Consider the following 25,005-nt stretch of genomic DNA (forward strand, 5'->3'; position numbering starts at 1 on the left):
ACAAGACCTTTTAGAACTAACACACAAAAAAAGATGTCTTTTTCATTATAGGGGACTGGAATGCAAAAGTACCAGATCAAGAAACACCTGAAATAACAGGCAAATTTGGCCTTGGAATACAGAATGAAGCAGGGAAAAGGTTAATAGAGTTTTGCCAAGAGAATGCACTGGTCATAGCAAACACCTTCTTCCAACAACACAGCAGAAGACTCTACATATGGACATCACCAGATGGTCAATACTGAAATCAGATTGATTATATTCTTTGCAGCCAAAGATGGAGAAGCTCTATACACTCAGCAAAAACAAGACCGGGATTAACTGTGGCTCAGATCATGACTGCTTATTGCCAAATTCAGACTTAAATTGAAGAAAGTAGGGAAAACCACTAGACCATTCAGGTATGACCTAAATCAAATCCCTTACAATTATACAGTGGAACTGAAAAACGCATTTAAGGGATTAGATCTGATTGACAGGGTGCCTGAAGAACTATGGACAGAGGTTTGTGACTTTGTACAGGAGGCAAGGATCAAGACCATCCCCAAGAAAAAGAAATGCAAAAAAGCAAACTCGCTGTCTGAGGAGGCCTTACAAATAGCTTTGAAAAGAAGAGAAGCCAAAAGCAAAGGAGAAAAGGAAAGATATAAACATCTGAATGAAGAGTTCTAAAGAATAGCAAGAAGAGATAAGAAAGCCTTTCTCAGTGATCAGTGAAATGAAACAGAGGAAAACAATAGAATGAAAAAGACTAGTAATCTCTTCCAAGAAAATCAGAGATACCGAGGGAACATTTCATGCAAAGATGGACACAATAAAGGACAGAAATGGTACGGACCTAACAGAATCAGAAGATATTAAGAAGAGGTGGCAAGAATACACAGAAGAACTATACAAAAAAGATTTTCACAACCCAAATAACCACAATGATTTGACCACTCACCTAGATCCAAACATCTTGCAATGTGAAGTCAAGTGGGCCTTAGGAAGCATCACTATGAAGAAAGCTAGTGGAGCTGATGGAATTCCAGTTGAGCTATTTCAAATCCTAAAAGATGAGGCAGTGAAAGTGCTGCACTCAATCTGCCAGCAAATTTGGAAAAACTCAGCAGTGGCCACAGGACCGGAAAAGGTCAGTTTTCATGCCAATCCCAAAGAAAGGCAATGCCAAACAATGTTCAAACTACTGCGTAATTGCACTCATCTCAAATGCTAGTAAAGTCATGCTCAAAATTCAACAAGTTAAGTTCAACAGTACATGAACCATGAACTTCCAGATGTTCAAGCTGGATTTAGAAAAGGCAGAGGAACCAGAGATTAAATGGCTAACATCCACTGGATCATCGAAAAAGCAAGAGAGTTCCAGAAAAACATCTAATTCTGCTTTATGGACTATGCCAAAGCCTTTGACTGTGTGAATCACAACAAACTGTGGAAAATTCTTCAAGAGATGAGAATACCAGACCACCTAACCTGCCTCTTGAGAAATCCATATGCATGTCAGGAAGCAACAGTTAGAACTGGACATGGAACAACAGACTGGTTCCAAATAGGAAAAGGAGTATGTCAAGGCTATATATTGTCACCCTGCTTATTTAAATTATATGCAGAGTACATCATGAGAAACGCTGGGCTGGAGGAAGCACAAGTTGGAATCAAGATTGCCGGGAGAAATATCAATAACCTCAGATATTCAGATGACACCACCCTTATGGCAGAAAGTGAAGAAAAATTAAAGAGCCTCTTGATGAAAGTGAAAGAGGAAAGTGAAAATGTTGACTTAAAACTCACCATTCAGAAAACAAAGATCATGGCATCTGGTCCCATCACTTCATGGGAAATAGATGGGGAAACAGTGGAAACAGTGGCAGACTTTTATTTGGGGGGGCTCCAAAATCACTGCAGATGGTGATTGCAGCCATGAAATTAAAAGATGCTTGCTCCTTGGAAGGAAAGTAATGACCAATCTAGATAGCATATTCAAAAGCAGAGACATTACTTTTCCAATAAAGGTCTGTCTAGTCAAAACTATGTATGGATGTGAGAGTTGGACTATAAAGAAAGCTGAGCACTGAAAAATTGATGCTTTTGAACTGTGGTGTTGGAAAGACTCTTGAAAGTCCCTTGGACTGCAAGGAGATCCAACCAGTTTATCCTAAAGAAAATCAGTCCTGAATATCCATTGGAAGGACTGATGTTGAAACTGAAACTCCAATACTTTGGCTACCTGATACGAAGAGCTGACTCATTTGAAAAGACCCTGATGCTGAGAAAGATTGAGGGCAGGAGGAGAAGCGGATGGCAGAGAATGAGATAGTTGGATGGCATCACTGACTCAATGGACATGAGTTTGAGTAAACTCCAGGAGTTGGCGGTGGACAGGGAGGCCAGGCATGCATGCTTCAGTCCATGGGGTCACAAAGAGTTTGACACAACTGAGTGACTGAACGGAACTGAACTGAACCAGTATTCTTGCCTGGGAAATCTCATGGACAGAGGTGCCTGGTGTGTCACATTGGGTCGCAAGAGTAGGACACGATTTAGTGACTGAAGAACAATAAACAGCCATGATTGCATTGGAGAACTTCTTTCTTATGATAGATCTCTATCTTGATAGGCAGTTAGGTAGGTAAATAGATAGATAGATTTCTGTTGTTCCTTTGCTGCTAAGTCATGTCTGACTCTTTTGGAACCCCCTGGGCTGAATCCTACAGCGGGTTGCCATTTCCTTCTGCAGGGGATCTTCCTGACTCGGGATTGAATCTGCATCCCCTGCACTGGCAGGCGATTATTTACCACTGAGCCACCAGGGAAGCCAGATTGATAGATACCTAGATGAAAAACTTTTACTATTATGTTTCTCTAGTTGAACCCTGGCTGATAGATGAATACCAAACTTTGAAAAGAAGGCATATTTTAATTTCTAAGTTAATTGTCAAAATTATAGAAGCAGAATTTAGATAAAAATTCCATCCTGCTTGACAGGAAAAGGTTAAATAACAAGAAATAACTAAATCAAAAGATGGCAAGGTCAAAGAGAGGAAAAAATACAGAAATGGGGATTGAATGTTAGATTTTAACTCAAACATAGCAGTAATTTTATCAGATAGAAGTAGATTAAATATAGTTAAAAGTCAATGGTCTTTACTAAATTAGTATCTCTGATATTTGCACTCCCATCCTCACTGCAGCATTACTTAGAATAGCCGAGATAAGGAAACAACTTAAGTGGACCTTGACAAATGAATGGATAAAGAAAATGCTCTATATACCTATAGTGGAATATTATTAGGCCATAAAAAGAGGTCAGTTGTGCCATTTGCCACAACATGGATGACTCTTGAGGGTTTTTGCTAAGTGAAACAAGTCAGAGAGAGAGATTAAAAAACTATGATATCACTTACGTGTGAGGAAAAAGAAAGATAATGGGTAAAAGATGAATGGATTTCACCAAAAAGAAAATCCAGGTTGATCAATAAACTTATTAAAAACTGCTCAAAATGCAAATAAAAATTAAAACCATAATAAGCTGCAAATAAAATAATATGACATTGGCAAACTTGTTTAATGTCTAAAAATTCTACTACTTGGAAAGATTGTGGAGCATTAGTAACTGTTGTTGGGAAGGAAAATTGGAACTCCCAGGACAGAGAGGAACTTAGCAACTCACAGTGAAGTTGAAACTATCTTTATCACTCAGCTATTTTCCAGCTGAGCTATTTCAAAACCAAAAGATGATGCTGTTAAAGTGCTGCAATCAATATGCCAGCAAATTTGGAAAACTCAGCAGTGGCCACAGGACTGGAAAAGGTCAGTTTTCATTCCAATCTTAAAGAAAGGCAATGCCAAAGAATGTTTGAACTACCACACAATTGCACTCATCTCACATGCTAGCAAAGTAATGCTCAAAATTCTCCAAGCCAGGCTTCAACAGTACATGAACCATGAACTTCCAGATGTTCAAGTTGGATTTAGAAAGGGCAGGGGAACCAGAGATCAAATTGCTAACATCTGCTGGATCATTGAAAAAGCAAGAGAGTTCCAGAAAAAAACATATACATCTGCCTTATTGACTACGTCAAAGCCTTTGACTGTATGGATCACAACAAACTGTGTAAAATTCTTCAAGAGATTGGAATACCAGACCACCTTACCTGCCTCCTGAGAAATCTGTATGCAGGTCAAGAAGCCACAGTTAGAACTGGACATGGAACAACAGACTGGTTTCAAACTGCGAAAGAAGTACATCAAGGCTGTGTATTGTCACCCTGCTTATTTAACTTCTATGCATAGTACATCATGTGAAATTCTGGGCTGGAAGAAGCCCAAGCTGGAATCAAGATTGCTGGGAGAAATATCAATAACCTCAGATATGCAGATGATTCCACCCTTATGGCAGAAAGTGAAGAAGATTTAAAGAGCCTCTGGATGAAAGTAAAAGAGGAGAGTGAAAAAGCAGGCTTAAAGCTCAACATTGAGAAAACTAAGATCATCTGATCCCATCACTTCATGGCAAATAGATGGGCAAAGAATGGAAAATGAGAGACTATTTTTTGAGGCTCCAAAATCACTGTTGATGGTGACTGAAGCCACAAAATTAAAAGCTCCTTGGAAGAAAAGCTATAACCAACCTAGACAGCATATTAAAAAGCAGAGACATTTGGCCAACAAAGGTCCATCTAGTCAAGCTATGGTTTTTCCTACAGTCATGTATGGATGTGGGAGTTGGACTCTAAAGACAGCTGAGCACCGAAGAATTGATGCTTTTGAACTGTGGTGTTGGAGAAGACTCTGGAGAGTCCCTTGGACTGCAAGGAGATCCAACCAGTTCATCCTGAAGGAAATCAGTCCTGACTCATTGAAGGACTGATGCTGAAACTCCAGTATTTTGGCCACCTGATGCGAAGAACTGACCCATTTGAAAGACCCTGTTGCTGGGAAAGATTGAAGGCATGAGAATAAGGGATGACAGTGGATGAGATGGTTGGATGGCATCATCGACTCGATGGACATGAGTTTGAGTCATCCCCAGGAGTTGGTAATGGACAGGGAAGCCTGGTGTGCTACAGTCCATGGGGTCGCAAAAAGTCGGACACTATTGAGAGACTGAACTGAACTGAAGAGCTATTTTATTCCTAGGAATACACTAAACTAGATTTTCATGTATGGTAATATTTCATAGTCATATGTGGTTTTTTTCATAATTAAAAATGGAAACAACTTCAAAGTCTGTCAACTATTGAATGGATTGAAATTTGTGTATGTTTCTGCATTTCAACATCACACCAATGCCACAAAATGGTAAAGAAACAAATGATAGCAATCACATGAAGTAAGAAAACATCAACGGTTACAAAATTATTTCATCTACATAATATTCAAGAACAAACATATATAAGACGGATGTGTATATAGACCTTTAAAAACTATGAAGGAAGTGCAAAAATATAATTACTATAAATATTAAAATAATGTTTTCTTCTGGAAGAAAGGAAGGGGTATTAATCCAAAAGAAACCCAAGGGTATGTTGGGGATGCTCAGAAAGCTCTATTTGTTTCCATGGGCAGTTTTAATTATTTTTAATACAGCACACATATTTTATTCACTCATATACTTCACAATAAAGGTATTATGTAATAGAATCTGCCTATACCATATGATTCTTATTTTCTGAAAAAGTAATTCATTAACAATATGACATATAAAGAGAGGAATAGATACAATTAATAATGAAGCTAATGTCTACTTATTATAATTGATAATCTTTTCAAAACTTCTTGCTACTTAATTTAGATATAACTACTCTCATTATTAGGATGATTTCATTAGTATATGCTCAACACATTACTTAAAAAATGGCAAAGTCAAAGATACTTCTCACCATATTTATTTGTTGATATTATTTTCATTGCTAAACTTCGTTTCTTAGTTGGTTTTATAATAATGGTCTAACATTCTATTCTAGGATTTCTTTTCATAAAGACAAGGGGAAAAAATACTGAGCTGGATCCCATTTTGAAAACTTTCCACATTTCATAGAACAGAAAGTTCACATGAAAATTCATTTTTCTGTAATATATAACACTTATGTGGGCTTTCGTATGCACTAGTTTTTCCTTGACGTTTTTGCAAATCTGTGGCACATTTGTTAAGGAACTTTTGTGAGTCCACATTAGTTTTGATTTCTAAAATTTAAGTAAACATACTTTCTCTCCACTAGATGGTGCGAACACCCCGCCATAAAACAGCACAAACTGCCTGTACCTCTACCTACCGGCGCCCCCTCCGTCTCCCCAAGAAGCCCGAGCTTTTGGTTTCGCTTTTTCAAATTAAAGATCTTTTTTTTTACAACATGAAAATTTTGTGCTTAATTACAGGATAATTCCACTTTCTGAATTCAGATCCACTTCATGGCTTTCAGGTTACCGGAAAAATTAAACTGTCCAATTCCAAATGTAGACGGCAGCATCATGAGTGGAGCACCAATTTTCACTAATATACTACCATTCTGACGAATTTAGTTCCTATCCTTTCCTCATGCTCATGCAAGGAAAAAGTAAAATTTTCTTCTCCATTAGCTTATTCAATTTAAATGATTTTTATTAAAGCAATGTAGTTACACAAAGGATATTTATCCCTCTGTTACTTGCTTTGAACAACCAGACGTGAAAGACAAGAATACATCACTTTACTCTATGTAGACATATTTACTATAAAAAGAGTTCTCATATTGATTACATTTCAAATGATACTAAAGCCTCTGGTGCTTTTTCATGAACTTTTTTTTTTTTTCCTTTTAGTAGATGAATCATTTACCTGAATGAGTTCAGGACTCTGAAAGAATAAATTTTAAATTTTATACTTAACCACTAAGGTACAGCCATTGTGGAAAACAGTTTAGCTGTTTCCTAAAAAGATAAACTGTTAACATATGATGCAGCAATTCCCAGGGGGCGCTAGTGTAAAGAACCCAATGCAGGAGCCAATACAGGAGACGTAAGAGGCATGAGTTCGATTCCTGGGTCAAGAATATCTTCTGAATAAGGGCATGGCAACCCCCTCCAGTATTCTTACTTGGAAAATCCCATGGACAGAGGCGCCTAGAGGGCTACAGTCCATTGGGTCACAAACAGCTGGACACAATTGCATTAACTTAGCACACAAAGTATGCTAAAGTGGTTATGAATGGTCAGCAACTCAACTCCTAGGTATGGACCCAAAAGAAATGAAAGCAGGGACCTGAATAGATACTTGCATACCAATACTCAAAAGAGCACAAAAATAAACAAATGGATAAACAAAATATAGCAGATATACAATGGAATATTACTCAGCCTTATAAACGAAGGATACTTTGATACTTGCAACAACATGGCTAAATCTTGAAGACATTATGCTAACTGAAAACACACAGACACATCCAAGAACTTTAAATGGCATCTCTTGTCTCCACGAGAAAAAGATATTACCATCAACTACACTGTTTTTTCATCTTTCCACTGCCATCTCTAAAATGTTAGTTCTGATTACCATCATCTGTCAGCTTGATGATAACTCAACCTGCTAACTAGTCCCCAAGCTCCCCTCTTACATTAGCATCAGAGCCACAAGTGATTTTTGCAAATTTGGTCATGTCGTTTCTGGGATTAAAATTCCCCGACTTCTCCTTATCCTTGTATGTTTCTTCCCCTTGGCTTTAGAATCTGTATTTGGCTCCTGTCATTCTCTGATTTCATCTTATCACCTCCATCGTTTATTCACAATGCCAAAGCCACCATAGTTCGATTGTTTATATTTAGTTGAGCATCTCAGAAGAATTTTTTCCCTTAGGCCTTTTGCACATGTTGTTTCACTCCTCAGTCTCTTTAACCTCAGGCATTTGGTGACTAGCTGTCTCATCCTTCAGGCTCTATTCACATGTTGCTTCCTCCAAGGGATCCACTTATCTCTAGGCTCCAAGACCCACTGGACACCCCACTACCCCTTCTGTGTGATGTTCCCTCAGCCCCTGCTTCACTTTCTTCACAACATAATTCATGATTCAGAGTTATGTTTATGTTTACTAGAATTTCATCTGTCCTCCTATCAAAATGTAACTTCCCAGAGAATAAGCACTATCACAACAATTGTGGGGATACATATGAAAAGAGAAAGGGGAGAAAAACAGCACACATGATGCTCAATTTTACCCATATTATTTGGACAAGTTCAATTGATTAAAGGATTAGAATTATGGATTGGATTCCTCTGGCATTATAGGGCTACTTTTAGTCCTTTGAGTATACATTTGAATCTCCTTAAAATCAATATCCTCCTTGTCACCCCTCACCTGGTTAACTCCTATTCAACTGTCAGAACCTACCCATGATGTCATCACAACTCTGATATATTTCCCTCTCCTCATTGCACTTCTTACAAACCAATTCCTCAACCCCACCCTACTCCATTCTTTCATTCCAGTCTGAGTATATTGCCTTCCCTAAGTGATCCTATAGTGTTTTCATTTATCTCCACCAAAATATATGATAAAGTAAATATATTAGCGATATATAATAATCATTGCTTTTTTTCCTCCCAAGTAGGAGGTGCTTGGAAAGTGTTTATTGTCATAGTGCCTGGTATTTAGCAATCACTCAAAAAAAAAAAAAAGATTATTGAATGAACAAAAAGAATGAATGAATAAATGCGAAGCTAACCCAGAGACTTTCCATTTTATCTGAAGATTATGGATAACCTGCAAAATGTCAAACTGGATGAAGCACAAGCTGGAATCCATACTGCAGGAAGAAATATCAATCAATAACCTCAGATATGCAGCTAACACCACCATTAAGGCAGAAAGTGAAGAGGAATTAAAGAGCCTCTTGATGAAAGTGAAAGAGGAGAGTGAAAAAGCTGGCTTCAAACTCAACATTCAAAAACTGAAGATTATGGCATCTGATTCCATCACTTCATGGGAAATAGATGGAAAAAATAGAAAAAAATGACAGAGTTTATTTTCTTGGGCTTCAAAATCACTGCAGATGGTGACTGCAGCCATGAAATTAAAAGACATTTGCTCCTTGGAAGAAAAGCTAAGACAAACCTAGACAGCCTATTAAAAAGCAGAGACATTACTTTGCCAACAAAGATCCATCTGGCCAAAGCTATGGTTTTTCCAGTAGTCATGTATGGATGTGAGAGTTGAACCATAAAGAAAGTTGAGTGCCAAAGAATTGATGCTTTTGAATTGCAATGTTGGAGAAGACTCTTGAGAGTCCCTTGGAGAGAAAGGTCAAATTGGTCAATCCTAAAGGAAATCAATCCTGAATATTCATTGGAAGGACTGATGTTGTAGCTGAAGCTCCAATACCTTGGCTACCTGATGTGAAGAACTGACTCCTCGGAAAAGACCCTGATGCTGGAAAAGACTGAAGGCAGGAGGAGAAGGGGATGACAGAGTAGAGATGGTTGGATGGAATCACAGACTCGATGGGCAGGAGTTTCAGCAAGATCATGCTGAGTTGGTGATGGACAAGGAAGCCTGGCATGCTGCAGTTCATGGGGTCACAGTCGGATGTGACTGAACTGCACTGAACTGAATGGATAACCCGGAGAAAAGGCATCGTAGATGAGAGCAAAAGTAAAAGATAAGACAAGGGTACAAATGTTTAGTGCTCTGTTGCATGAACCCCCAAAATTTAGCATCTGTAAAATTCCATTCTACATCTTATTTTGGGGTCCTATATTTGAATTTATTTTATATTTTTTGAAGTTCAGAATCATTTTAATTTAGTTCAGAAAACTTTGAAGGGACATTTCTATAATCACTTTTCTATCTATTACATTTCTGGTTAACAAGGTTTAGGGGAAACTTGGCTCTCTCAGTCAAAATGTCAAAACAAATAAAAGTACTCTGTCAAATCTTTTTACTTGTATTATTTTGGGGATTTTTTTCCTGTTCCATTACTTTACTTTCTCTGAACCATTTTTATAATGTTTCCTTTTAGTCTTAAGCTAAAATGCAACACTATTTTTTCAGTGACATCATGTCGCTTTTAAGCACTGTGTCCTGAGACTGGTTCAAGATGTTAAGAAATGGGTAAAGTGCACATTAGTTAAGTGACCACAGGACAGGTTGCTTGGCAGAAGCTCAGGGCAGGCAGGTGGGGGATGGTGTGTGGGGTGAGAACGGGGAGGAGGAGAGCTGAGAAGAAGGAAACATGGCCAAAAGCGAAGGACCGTCACAGACTGAGGGAATAAAAATGGGTCAACTCAGACTGAGGCTCAGGCCCTAGCCATAAAGGCCCCCAGGTACAGAATGCCTCCTTATCTGTGCTTCCACTTGTATTTGAAAACATACTTCGAGCTAAGAATAATTTTGAAGTGAAGTGAAGTTGCTCAGTCGTGTCCGACTCTTTGCAACCCCATGGACTGTAGCTTACCAGGTTCCTCCCTCCATGGGATTCTCCAGGCAAGAATACTGGAGTGGGTTGCCATTTCAGCAATACTTAAAGAATTTAGTTCTAATTTAAAATTGCGTGCTAAGGCAGTTCAGTTGTGTCCAACTCTGTGTGACCCTATTGGCTATAGCCCTCCAGGCTCTTATGTCAAAGGAATTCTCCAGGCAAGAATATTGGAGTGGGTTGTTATGCCCTCCTCCAGGGGATCTTTCCAACTGAGAGATTTAACCCGCATTTCCTGTCTCCTGCGTTGGCAAGCTGGTTCTTTACAACTAGCGCCACTTGGGAAGCCCCTGGTTTAAAATTATGTGCAGGCAAAAGAGTAGAATATGCATTCCCAGGCTGGACCTAAACTTAAAATCAGCAAGGCTTTCCCTCTCCTGGCCGTCCGGGGGGCATTTGCTCCACCCTTTGTCAAAGAACCCAGAGAGCACTTCTTCCATCAGATCTTAGTTCCTGGAAACACCTCATCTTCCAAATTGCTTATTCTGTTCTTGCTACCCTTTGCCCACTAAAACTGTTGCAGAAAACTTATCAACATGTAATTCACAGTGAATCATGATGACTAAATTTAACTACCCCAACTCTTACTCACATATGGCCTTCCACATAAATTTCAGACTGGTTGAATTTATGGTATTATTAATATGTACATTTTAAGAGAACAGAAGATATTGACAAAAACTTTTCTATTGCTCTAATTTAAGTCACACCATATAGGTAAACACTCACACTACTAGATCTGAAAATGTGAGATTTTCTGGAGAGGATGGATTCTTACTTATCTACCACACTAGAATTGAAACACAGAGTTAAGTTTTCTAGATTAGATAACTATATGTGACATTCACATCTATCCTTGTAAAAGAGCAATTGTTATTAATTTATAATTAATTCTTATCATGTCAGTTATTTTTGCATTAAAAAGTATTTTTATGAATTTATAATTAATTTTTATGATCACAGTATCAAATTTTTTACACTAGATTTAACTCTGATTCAAAACCACCTTGTACTTGAAACAGTAAAATATATTAAAAAAAATGTTCTCCTCTCTGTGTTGGAATACAATCTCTCTGATATGTAACATATTTCAGGTCCTGAAAGAATGTTTTTATCCTTTTAACCTCCAGAATTAGAAAACACATATCTTGCCAAGCAACATAGCCATCATGCCTTGGACACGCTTCAGCTATGTTTTGATTTATTTACTTTAATCATCCTGGAATTTGGGGGCCATGGTTAATTTCAAAGTGTATACACTTTTTGGATCTTAAAAGGTCTTCTTGAAAAATTGGTCACTAGATATTCCGGAAGGCAGAAACAATGTGTTATAACTGAGGAACTGTCATTCTAAACTCTATAAATCTGACCAGATTCTTAGTAGCCTGGGGTGACACCCCTTGAAGCGACTGATGTTCTTGTTCAACTAAGGATGAAAGTGCAGATAACCTACTGCATTAAAAAGGTACTACTTGGTCTCCAGTAAAAAGGAAAAACTAATGGAGAGGTGCGCTTATAAATTCTTCCTGTTGGTTACTATTCCTCTTCAGTAGTGATTAGTATTGTTAAGGAATGTTCACTCCTAACAAGACAAAGACCATGTAGGAAATGCTGAAATGCTATATCTAGTTGAGTGAAGCCCACTGTGAGAGCAGACACAACTGTCTTTTCTCAATGTCTCAACTTAGCATTCAGTATTCAACTTAGTATTTCTCAACCTCTCAATTTGTATTCTGTAGTTATTTCTACACAGGAGACAAAAAAAGAGGCCGGTGTTGAAGTGTATATGTATATTTTTAAATGACTAAGGCCACTCTTTAATAAAATTTCTGTTAGGTATGCTAGACCGATGAAATTGATTGACATTTTGAACTAATAGTTTCAGAAATATTTGGTGAACAAGCAGTAAAAGAGCAGTTCTATACCCACTGAAAAAGTGAAAGGCACTCAGTCGTGTCCGACTCTTTGTGACCCCATGGACTTATCCAGGCCAGAATACTGGAGTGGGTAGTCTATGCCTTCTCCAGGGGATTTTCCCGACCCAGGAATTGAACTGGGGTCTCCTGCATTGCAGGCAGATTCTTTACCAACTGAGCTGTGAGGGAAGTCCACATATCCACTGAAAGCTCATGTAATTTTTCTCTACTAGCTTGTGCATTGAGGGTGTTTTTTGTGAAAACCATGAGGCTAACCTAAACATTACTTTAAACACTAAAGCTGTACTTTATCTAGAATGTGACCAGGTTGATACCCATTCTCACTGTAATGGGTATAGTGCCAATGCTCAGTTCATTAGTGGAAACTGATGTCACATTCTAACATACATCGACGAAACATAAAATCAAATGAAATGAGTCGTCTGGAATAAATTAGAAATGCAAGGACTTTAAATCACTGCTCTTAGTTTTTGTCATTTATTCTTTGTAGCAAACAATTTTAATAATAATTCAAATTCCACTTTGTTATAACTGAAACAGTTTAATTAAATTTAGCATCAATCCTTAGCTTTAAACATGAGCTAGAAACAAATCTTCCCTAGCTTGACAAATGCAGTCGACAGAAAACCTCAGCAAACAGGATGTCAATCAGGAAGCACAAAAATTATTCTTATTAAAGAAAAGACAGAAACACTTGTGTACAGAAAAAGATGCTTGGTATTGATAACATTACATTGTCCCAGAACTCTTTGCCAATGTAATCATCTCTTCGTATATTTTGTTGTAATATTAGTTATTATTGCAATATTTTTATGGATAGGGAAATAATTATATACCTAGTTTTAAAAAGTGGCTGAATATAAGGTTTATAAGCTAAAAATCAAGCAATTGCATATTAGCATGTATAACAAGAAAATAATTTATCTTTAAAAAAGTCTTAAACACATTCGAGAAAATCTGAAAAAATTACTAAAGGATATACCTTAAAAAGAATAACTGCCTTTATTTTCTAGATTGAACCATCCTCAAGAATAGGGGTTTTGTTTATTTGCTAATATTCTTCATTGCCTAGAGGCTGACCTAAAATAAGCATTTGATCAAAATTTGTTGACAGTGAAAAATGCTGGGAATTCATAAATGATAACTTAAAAAAATGTCAATCAAACATCTATCCCATAATTGGTTACCTAACATGAACTAGAAAACCAAATATCCTCCACAAAGACATTTTTTTATCTATGAGGAAAAAGTAATAGAGTTTAATTATCCAGAAATTTGATATTGATATAAAGAAAAAAACCCCGCACTCAGTTGTACTACTCCTAAAGGCTATTCTTCTAGAATATCTTATATACAAATTTTGAGGGGAAAAAAAAAAAACAAACCTATTTTTTCCTTTCAACAAAGGTTGCATATGCAATTTTTTTCAAATTTATATATTTTCATTCTAATGATGCAAGTGGTGTTTGACCTCAAGACTTTTAAGGCCATCACAGTATCAGCTGTAAATTATAAGCAAATTTTTCTTTAGAAAGATTTAACATCTCTATCTGAAATAAGTCCAATCATTGTAATAAGAAGGCTTTTAATTTCTAATTTATTTTCTTGTTCTGTATATGTTCACATACTTCTTAATACTTTCACATAAGGTGAAAATTTTAAGCAAAAAAAAAGTAAAGTGCATTCTATGATAATTGCAATTATGACATGTTACAGTTTTTGAAAATAATTATTAAAACATTTTCTAAAATTTTATGTTAAATAAAATTATGATGAATGATCAGATATGCCATTCAAATAAGCTGCTTATATTTTTTGACATTGTTCACAATGTCAAAAGTGTCTCACACAGAAGGCCACAGAACAGTAATGAAATCACATCTTCTAGACCAAGTTTTTCATACTGCCATAAAAAGCATGTTAGCAAATGTTTTGCAATATAGGAAAAAATAAAAAGCAAAACTCCTACCTTCTGCGACACAAACGGTCCACAGCAGAAGCCACACGATTTTTGCTGGAAATCTCATTTTGGAGACCCTTCAGGGCACATCTAGCATTGACAGTGCTCACCACTGTGTCAGGTTCTCCTCTGCTAAAAACTGTGAAAAGTGCAGGAAACCACTTGCTCCAAAAGGAAGTCGAAACACAGCTTGGGAAATAAAGGGATTGCTAGATGTCCCGCCCATCAGAAACTTTGCAAAGCAAAAAAAAAAATCTCAGTCAGGAGCCCCAGCAATGCCAGAGTTTGAACCTGCACTCCCACTGAAAGTGAATGCCGTGACCTGCCCTTGATTTGTTTTTTTAAACCCAGGCTAGTTCTCTGGAAATGTTCAGGTTCTTGGAATGTGCATAACTGGTAATACTCTCTGCGTTTCATAAACCCTCTGATTAATCAGACCTATCCATATCTACCATCTGTAACCTCAGGAGATTAAAAAATAAATAAATAGAAGCTCTTTCAAATTCATTTACAGAACTTGAAGTTAGGCAATGCTTTCACAATCAAGACCCAGACAACAGGAATAGACTTTGCCAAGAATGCAAGTGCTGGCTGATTTGGAGGCCTGCTTTTCCTGCAGCTCAAGAAATTAATCTCTTAAGGATTTGTTATAAATGTGTGTAAAGCAACAGGCTCACTCTCTTTAGGTACAAAAGAGTTTAATAATTCAAAATTCAAGAAATTGAAATGCTGAATTTTTTAAACTTTGTACTGAAATATAATATGCTTAAACAGACCTAAGTAAATGGTTTGCTGAATATAGAGAAAGTGAATAAACACATGCTAAGAGCACCAGGTGAAAAACAGCTTCTCAGGAAAACCCCAGCACCCCCCTAACCCCTCCAACCCCATCCTCCCATTCAACACTTTAGTCAACCTCAATCCTGCCCCACTGTACCCTCTCATGATTTTTGTGCACAGGGGACAAATTTGCCTGGTTTTATATTAATACTGTATATACATCTGACAATAAGATATTCATCTTTTTGTGCTTGGAGTCCTCCACTGAAAACAATGTTTCAATTATTCAACCACACCATTGGGTGTTGCTGTAGATTATCAACTCTTTTTGCTGTATGATATTCAATTCTTTGAGTTTCCCTGGTGGCACAGATAGTAAAAAAAAAAAAAAAAAAAAAAAAAAAAATCTGCCTGCAATGCAGGAGACCTGGGTTGCATCTCTGGGTCAGGAGGATTCCCTGGAGAAGGAAATGGCAACCCACTCCAATATTCCTATCTGGGAAATCCCATGGACAAAAATCCCATGGTGGGCTACAGTCCAAGGGGTTACAAAAAGTCTGACATGACTGAGCAACTAACACTTTCATTTTCACTCAGTTCTTTGACTACGCCACATTTTATTTACCTGGTGCCTGTGAGTGGGCATCTAGCTAGATTGTGGTTTGGTGGGAACACACACAGTGCTGCTATGAACACCATATTATGAGGTTTTAGTAAGCACATGCCCTCATTTCCGATAACTACATACTGAGGAATGGAATATCAGGACATCATGTATGATTATGTTTGGGTGTAATAGGGATCATTAGACATTTTTCCGAAAAGACTCTATCAGTCGATATTCCCATCAGCAAGTTGTAAGTTTTTCCACACCCTCAACACACCCTCTATCTTTGTAATTTTTGCCCTTCTGGTGAGCATAGAACAATAAACCTTTGTGGCTTTCATACGCATTTTGCTGATAAGGAATGGAGCTGAGTGAATTCATGCCATGAGGAAGCATTTAGCTGAGCTACAGATGATTTAAGCCATTTCTTCAAAGTCAAAAAACATGGTCTAGAACTAGATATCAAACCCAGTGATCTGATACCCTGAATTTTATTTTTTATGCGTACAGATCTACCCTTTTAAATTATTTGCTTCCCATAGTATTAAACACTTGTAAATTAAAATAGTATAAAATATTTCCATATGTATTTTAGTAAATGCTTCACATTTACCTATTTATCTTATAATTATGTAAACATGAATATTCACTGGAAGGACTGATGCTGAAGCTCCAGTACCTTGCAAATTGATGTGAAGAGCCAACTCAATAGAAAAGACCCTGATACTGGGAAAGATGGAGGGTAGGAGGAGAAGGGAGTGACAGAGGATGAAACGGTTGGATGGCATCACCAACACAATGGATGTGAGCTTGAACAAACTCTGGGAGATAGTAAAGGACAGAGAAGGCTGGTATTCCATGGAGGTGCAGAGTCAGACATAACTTAATGACTGAACAACAACAGCAATCACCCTAAAGGCTTTTAATGTATACACAAACACACACACACACACACACACACACACACATACACATTTATGTATGTGTGGATAGAGATTTTACACATTTATGGAGATTTTAAAGAAGGCAATGGCACCCCACTCCAGTACTCTTGCCTGGAAAATCCCATGGACGGAAGAGCCTGGTGGGCTGCAGTCCTTGGGGTCGCGACTGAGCGACTTCACTTCCACCTTTCACTTTCACGCACTGGAGAAGGAAATGGCAACCCACTCCAGTGTTCTTGCCTGGAGAATCCCAGGGATGGGGGAGCCTGGTGGGCTGCCGTCTATGGGGTCACACAGAGTCGGACACAACTGAGAGACTTAGCAGCAGTAGCAGCAAAGTATTTCAGGGTGATATTCCTTTACAAATTTTTGCTTTATTTGCAGAAGATGAACATAAGATGTCACTCAACTATTCAAGTGAAAATAATGGCTTCAAATTAGTTTCAACAATATCTTTTAGATGTATTATTTTTACCATTTTTTCCTTTTTATTTGATTTCAAAGACCTATGCTTAAGGCATTAGTTGACAGCTTTTGTTTTCCTTTTATTGTCCATCAGTATTTTTAAAAAGCAAATGTTTATTTCAAAGAGATTTAGAAAAACATAAAATTACCAACATGATATTATTTCATGACATGAATTTGTTATATGCTGTTACATTACCATAGCAAGAACAGACAGTAAATAGTTAACCATTATACTAAAATTAAGCCCCAAACACTCCTATTTATTCTCATTATTCACATTGACACTTTCTCAACAAATGTGTTCTATGTATAGTAAGGCAAAAAGTTAGGCAAAATTTTACAAGGCTTAACAGACTCTATTTTTAAAATTAGAAGTAATATCTGCACTCAATAACAAATCAATATTATGTAACACAAGAGGAAATTTTCCCCAAAGGCTCTATTTGGGAGGGTCTCAAGAGGTCTCCTGAAAGTCCCTTGGACAGCAAGGAGATCAAGCCAGTCAATCTTAAGGGAGATCAACCCTGAATATTCACTGGAAGGACTGATGCTAAAGCTGAAGCTCCAGTATTTTGGTCATTTGATATGAACAGATGACTTACTGGAAAAGTTCCTGATGCTGGGAAAGATCAAGGGCAGAAGGACAAGAAGGCATCACAGGATGAGATGGCTTGACGGCATCACCAATGCAATGAGCATGAACTTGGGCAAACTCCGGGAGATGGTGAGGGACAGGGAGGGCTGGCATGTTGTGGTCCACATGGTTACAGAGTTGGACATGACCGGGTGACTGAACAACAACAAGGATATTTGGAATACTTGGTTATTAAATTCTAATTTAAGGGAAGAGAACATCCAAGCAAAGACTCTGAGGTATGAGAATGTATCGAGAGTGTCCTAGAATTAAAAACAACATTGACACCATGTAGTGCTGGTGTAAAGAACCCACCTGCCAATGCAGGAGACATAAGAGATGTGGGTTCAATCTGTGGGCAGGAAGATCACCTGAAGGAGTGTATAGCAACCCACTCCAGTATTCCTGCCTGGAGAGTCCCATGTATGGAAGAGCCTGGTGAGCTACAGCCCATAGGGTCACAAAGAGTTGGACATAACTAAAGTGACTTAGTCTCTCAGTCAGTCTCTCCCATCAGGAAGCTTCCATAAACCTCTTATCCTTATCCATCAGAGGGAGAATGGAATAAAAACCACAATCACAGAAAACGAATCAAACTGATCACATGGACCACAGCTTTGTTAATTCAATGGAAGTGTGAGCCATGCCATGGAGGGCCACCTAAGATGGACAGATCATGGTGGAGAGCTCTGACAGGAAAAAAAAAAAAAAAAAGATCCATTGGAAAAGGGAATGGCAAACCACTTCAATATTTTTGCCTTGAGAACCCCATGAATAGTATGAAAAGACAAAAAGATATGACACTGAAAGATGAACTCCCCAGGTTGGTAGGTGCCCAATATGCTGCTGGAGAAGAATGGAGAAATAACTCCTGAAAGAATGAAGACATAGAGCCAAAGCATAAAGAATGTCCAGTTGTGGATGTAACTGATGATGGAAGTAAAGTCCGATGCTGTAAAGAGCTAAATTATATAGGGACCTGGAATGAATCAAGGTGAATTGGAAGTGGTCAAACAGGAGATGGAAAGAGTGAACACTGACATTTTAGGAATCAGCAAACTAAAATGGACTGGAATGGGTGAATTTAATTCAGATGACCATTATATCTACTACTGTGGGCAAGAATCCCTCATAGTCAACAAAAGAGTCTGAAAGGCAGGGTGCAATCTCAAAACTGACAGAATGATCTCTGATCCTTTCCAAGGCAAACCATTCACTATCACCGTAATCCAAGTCTATGACCCAAACACTAATGCTGAAGGAGCTGAAGTAAAATGGTTCTATAAAGACGTACAAGATCTTCTAGAACTAACACTCCAAAAGATGTCCTTTGTATGATAGGGGACTGGAATGCAAAAGTAGGAAGTCAAGAGATACCTAGAGTAACAGACAAATTTGCCCTTGGAACACAAAATGAAGCAGGACAAAGGCTAACACAGTTTTACCAAGAGAATGCACTGGTCATGGAAAACACCCTCTTCCAACAACACAAGAGAAGACTCTAAACATGGACATCACCAGATGGTCAATACCGAAATTAGATTAATTATATTCTTTGCAGCCAAAGATGGAGAAGCTCTATCCACTCAGCAGAAACAAGACCAGGAGCTGACTGTGGCTCAGATCATGAACTGCTTATTGCCAAATTCAGACTTAAATTGAAGAAAGTAGGGAAAACTACGAGACCGTTCAGGTATGACCTAAATCAAATCCCACGATTATACAGTAGATGTGACAAACAGATTCAAGAGGTTAGATCTGATAGACAGACTGCCTGAAGAACTATGGATGGAGGTTCATGACATTGTACAGGAAGCAGTGATCAAGACCATCCCAAGAAAAACAAATCCAAAAAGGCAAAATGGTTGTCTGAGGAGGTCTTACAAATAGCCGAGAAAAGAAGAGAACTGAAAAGGCAAAAAAAGAAAAGGAAAGATATACGCATTTGAATGCAGAGTTCCAAAGAATAGCAAGGAGAGATAAGAAAGCCTTCCTCAGTGATCAATGCAAAGAAATAGAGGAACACAAAGAATGGAAAAGACTGAGATCTCTTCAAGAAAATTAGAGATACCAAGAGTAAAATTCATGCAAAGATGGGCACAATAAAGGACAGAAATGCTATGGACCTAACAGAAGCAGAAGGTATTAAGAAAAGGTAGCAAGAATACACAGAAGAACTATACGAAAAGCATCCTCATGACCCAGATAACCACAATGCTGCGGTCATTCACCTAGAGCCAGACATCCTGGAATGTGAAGTCGAGCAGACCTTAGAAAGTACAGGATGTACAAAACTAGGGGGGTGATGGAATTCCAGTTGAGCTATTTCACATCCTAAAAGATGATGCTGTTAAAACGCTGCACTCAATGAAGTCAATGAAGTCAGAAAGAGTAAGATAAATATCGTATTCTAATGCATATATACAGAATCTAGAAAATTGGTACTGAAGAATTTACCTGCAGGGCAGCAGTAGAGAAACAGACATAGAGAGTAGACTTGTGTACGTGGGAAACAGAAGGAGAGGGTGAAATGTATGGAAAGAGTAACATGGAAACTTACATTGTCATATTTAAAATAGATAGCCAATGGGAATTTGCTGTATGGTCAAGAGACTCAAACAGGGGCTCTGTATCAACCTGGAGGGGTGAGATGGGGAGGGAAATGGGAGGGAGGTTGAAAAGGGAGGGGATATATGTAAATTTATGGCTGATTCAGTTTGAGGTTTGACAGAAAACAACAAAATTCTATAAAGCAACTATCCTTCAATAAATAAATAAATTTTTTAAAAATGCTGCACTCAGTATGCCAGCATATTCAGAAAGCTCAGCAGTGGCCACGGGGTTGGAAAGGTCAGTTTTCATTCCAATCCCAAAGAAGGGCAAAGCCAAAGAATGTTCAAACTACCACACAATTGCACTCATCTCACATGCTAGCAAAGTAATGCTCAAAATTCTCCAAGCCAGGCTTCAGCAGTATGTGAACCATGAACTTCCAGATGTTCAAGCTGGGTTTAGAAAAGGCAGAGGAACCAGAGATCAAATTGCCAATACCCTTTTGATCACTGAAAAAGCAAGAGAATTTCAGAAAAAGTCTACTTCTGCTTTATGGACTACACCAAAGCCTTTGACTGTGTGGATCACAACAAACTGTGGAAAATTTCCCAAGAGATGGGAATACCAGACCACCTGACCTGCCTCTTGAGAAATCTGTATACAGGTCAGGAAGAAATAGTGAGAACTGGACATGGAGCAACAGACTGGTTCCAAATTGGGAAAGGAGTATGTCAAGGCTGTATAATGTCACCCTACTTATTTAACTTCTATGCATAGTACATCATGTGAAATTTCAGGCTGGATGAAGCACAAGCTAGAATCAAAATTGCCAGGAGAAACATCAATAACCTCAGATACGCAGATGATACCACCCTTATGGCAGAAACTGAAGAGGAGTGAAGAGCCTCTTGATGAAAGGAGAGTGAAAAAGTTGTCTGAAAATTCAGCATTCAAAAAATGAAGATCATGGCATCTGGTCCCATCACTTCAAGGCAAATATACAGGGAAACAATGGAAACCATGAAAGACTTTACTTTCGTGGACACTGAAATCACTGCAGATGATGACTCAGCCATGAAATTAAGAGACTTCCTCATTTGAAGAAAAGCTCTGATTAACCTAGACCATATATTAAAATGCAGAGACATTCTTTGGCTGACAATGGTCCATCTAGTCAAAGCTATGGTTTTTCCAGTAGTCATGCATGGATGTGAGAGATGGACTATAAAGAAAGCTGAGCAACAAAAAATTGATACTTTTGAAATATGGTGTTGGGGAAGATTCTTGAGAGTCCCTTCAGCAGCAAAGATATCAAACCAGTCAATCCTAAAGGAAATCAGTGCTGAATATTCATTTGAAGGCCTAAGGCTGATGCTGAAATTCCAATACTTTGGCCACCTGATGGGAAGAACTAACTCATTGGAAAAGACCCAGATGCTGGGAAAGATTGAAGGCAGGAGGATAAGGGAACAATAGAGGATGAGATGGTTGGATGGCATGACCTACTCGATGGACATGAATCTGAGCAAGTTCCAGGAGTTGGTTATGGACAGGGAAGCCTGTCACTCTGCAGTGCATAGGGTTGGAACGAGTTGGACATGACTGAGTCACTGAACTGAACTGATCTGAAGTGACTTAGCATGAATAGCATGCATTGACACCAGCGCAGCAGTTTTGCACAAGGAAGCTATGGAAGAAGCAAGAGGGGCTTTGTTAAGGAGAGGTTTGAATTCCAGATAAGATATTTGTAAATCATTGTATAAGCAGTATGTAATTGTTGACGTGGATTCCTTACCAGCTGAGCCACAAGGGAAGCCCATAATTATTGATAGATCTAATCAAAGGAAAGGAATGTAGGAGAGGCAGTTTAAGTAGAATTGCTTTGACTGTTGTATTAGGATAGATGGAGAGAAAGGGACTTGGAAGAGTGGGTACAAATCAAGCAGATAATTGGAAGAATTCATCATGCAACAATGATGTGGAAGCTCAGTAAGATGAAAAAAAGGGAAAAACTGATGAAAACAATCAGAGCTTCATTTCCTTTGAAACTAATTAGGTTTAAACTTCAGGGTTTCTCATTTGAACAGGAACCATCAAGGACCTGAGAGGTACCCTAGTGATGTTGCTTCATGGTCATATATTTTCATAAAAATTGGAAAGCAGTCTTAATTGCAAGAGAATAAACTATTGTCTTTTTAAAATTTTATTTATTTTAATTAAAAGTTAATTACTTTACAATATTGTATTGGTTTTGCCATACATCAACATGAATCCACCACAGGTATACACGTGTTCCCCATCCTGAACCCCACTCCCTCCTCCCTCCCCGTACCATCCCTCTGGGTCGTCTCAGTGCACCAGCCCCAACCATCCAGTATCATGCATTGAACCTGGACTGGTGACTTGTTTCATATATGATATTATACATGTTTCAATGCCATTCTCCTAAATCATCCCACCCTTGCCTTCTCCCACAGAGTCTAAAAGACTGTTCTATACATCTGTGTCTCTTTTGCTTTCTCACACACAGGGTTATCATTACCATTTTTCTAAATTCCATATATATGTGTTAGTATACTGTATTGGTGTTTTTCTTTCTGGCTTACTTCACTCTGTATAATAGGCTCCAGTTTCATCCATCTCATTAGAACTGATTCAAATGTATTCTTTTTAGTGGCTGAGTAATATTCCATTGTGTATATGTACCACAGCTTTCTTATCCATTCATCTGCTGATGGATATCTAGGTTGCTTCCATGGCCTGGCTATTATAAACAGTGCTCTGATGAACATTGGGGTACATGTGTCTCTTTCAATTCTGGTTTCCTCAGTGTGTATGCCCAGCAGTGGGATTGCTGGGTCATAAGGCAGTTCTATTTCCAGTTTTTTAAGGAATCTCCACACTGTTCTCCATAGTGGCTGTACTAGTTTGCATTCCCACCAACAGTGTAAGAGGGTTCCCTTTTCTCCACACCCTCTCCAGCATTTATTGTTTGTAGACTTTTGGATTGCAGCCATTCTGACTAGAGTGAAATGTCTTTTCTACTCTGATATCCCTCTCATTATGCTTCCACTGAGTTTAATTGGTTTCACCAGCTTTGGAGAACTCAACCAAGAAGTCAAGGGGAGAATGCATGGAGCTGGAGATGAGTGAGATATGTTCTGTAGTCACAAGTGTATATGATTTGTTGACTGTTGTTCCACGTCTTCCTCTTTTAAATATATATCAGGATCAACCTATACAAAATGTTGCCTTCTTTTTCATACCAATATGTTCATGTTGTTCAACTGCTAAATCATGTTTGATTCTTTGCCCCCCATGAACTGAAGCATGCGTGGCTTCCCTGTTCTTCACTCTCTCCCAGAGCTTGTTCAAACTCATGTCCCTTGAGTCAGTGGTGCCATCCAAACATCTCATCCTCTGTCACCCCCTTCACTTTCTGCCATCAATCTTTCCCAGCATCAGGGTCTTTTCCAAAGCATCATCTCTTTTGCATCAGGTGGCCAAAGTATTGGAGCTTCAGCTTCAGCATCAGTCCTTTCAATGAATATTCAGGGTTGATTTATTTAAGATTGACTGGTTTGATCTCCTTGTTTTGAGAGCACCACCACTATTGCAAATACAAATTAAAGTTTCAAAAAAAATGAAAAAAAAATGAAGAGTTCATTATCCTTTCTGTAATTAATTTAAACTAGGAACAGTTTTTCATTTTCTGTCACTGTTTCTGGTTTGAGGTTAACTTTTCCTCTCCTTACTTACTCAGGTATGTAATTATCTCCTTTCTCTCCTGACAGAAAGAGTTTAAAACATCTTGACACATTTCCTTGTCATCTTTCCTCCTGGATTATCCTGAAAAATAATATACAAGTTGTACTATACAAATATGGCCTTAGGTAAAGATCAGTCTTCTAATTTATCTTAGAATCTCTCCTCATTTACATGGAGAAGCCCTGAACATTCCAGAGTTTGCTTCCCTGCTCCTGAGGAGGCTAGAAGTTTTTCTTTTTCCCATGGGGACACTGCCAGCATAATCCAATTTAATAATTTGCATAAAAGTGAAGAACACTGATTCTGGATTTTGCTTAATTCCAGCTGAAACAAAGTGAAAACGCACAATGGCCTCAATTCCTATTTATTGCACTTATTCTATTAGGTACATATCTAACACTAGATTGCAAGCACTTTCAAATAATTCAACACTTAGGAGGAAAAAGAAAAAAAATGTTGATATCTTCTTAGCAACTCATTCAAGCATATGGAGTACATGCAGAAAGCTTTAAAAGCCCTCAGAGAAAACTAGTTCTCTCTTCCCTAATGTCCTTTTTTCCTAGTTACTAGGCATTCATTATAGGGTACAACACACAATGTAATTGCACATTTCTGAGCCTTTTCTAGATATCTGTGAGCAAAGGCAACTGATGGCCCCTGCAACTGGCACTGCTTCAACCTTCCACACTCTATTAATCTATTAGCAATTAATAACTTTTGTATGTCAGGTGCTATATTAAAGCTATTACATATTTTAACTCTCTCAGAAACCTGAGACAGTTCTATCATTCTCTTTTTCCACATAGGGAAGCTGAATTTAAGAGAGGATTAAGTGACTTATTTAAGTTATGTTAGAACCCAGATTGTCTGGTTCCAGAGTTAAATATTTAAACACTAGGCTCACCACC

The 25,005-nt window shown here is 38.1% G+C and overlaps 1 protein-coding gene across 3 annotated transcripts in view; it reads right to left on the reverse strand.

Moving 5' to 3' along the window:
* Positions 1-14,620, reverse strand: part of CFH (complement factor H) — a 121,028-nt gene extending 106,408 nt beyond the window's left edge. The window contains exon 1 of one of the 3 annotated variants that reach the window (XM_018060122.1): positions 14,353-14,620. In XM_018060122.1, coding sequence (XP_017915611.1) covers positions 14,353-14,410 — 58 coding nt within the window. In that variant the 5' untranslated portion in view covers positions 14,411-14,620. The remainder of the gene's footprint in view (positions 1-14,352) is intronic. The other 2 variants (XM_018060121.1, XM_018060120.1) reach the window with 2 other exon arrangements.

This window comes from Capra hircus, chromosome 16, assembly GCF_001704415.2.
Source record: "Capra hircus breed San Clemente chromosome 16, ASM170441v1, whole genome shotgun sequence".
Taxonomy (NCBI): Eukaryota; Metazoa; Chordata; class Mammalia; order Artiodactyla; family Bovidae; genus Capra; species Capra hircus.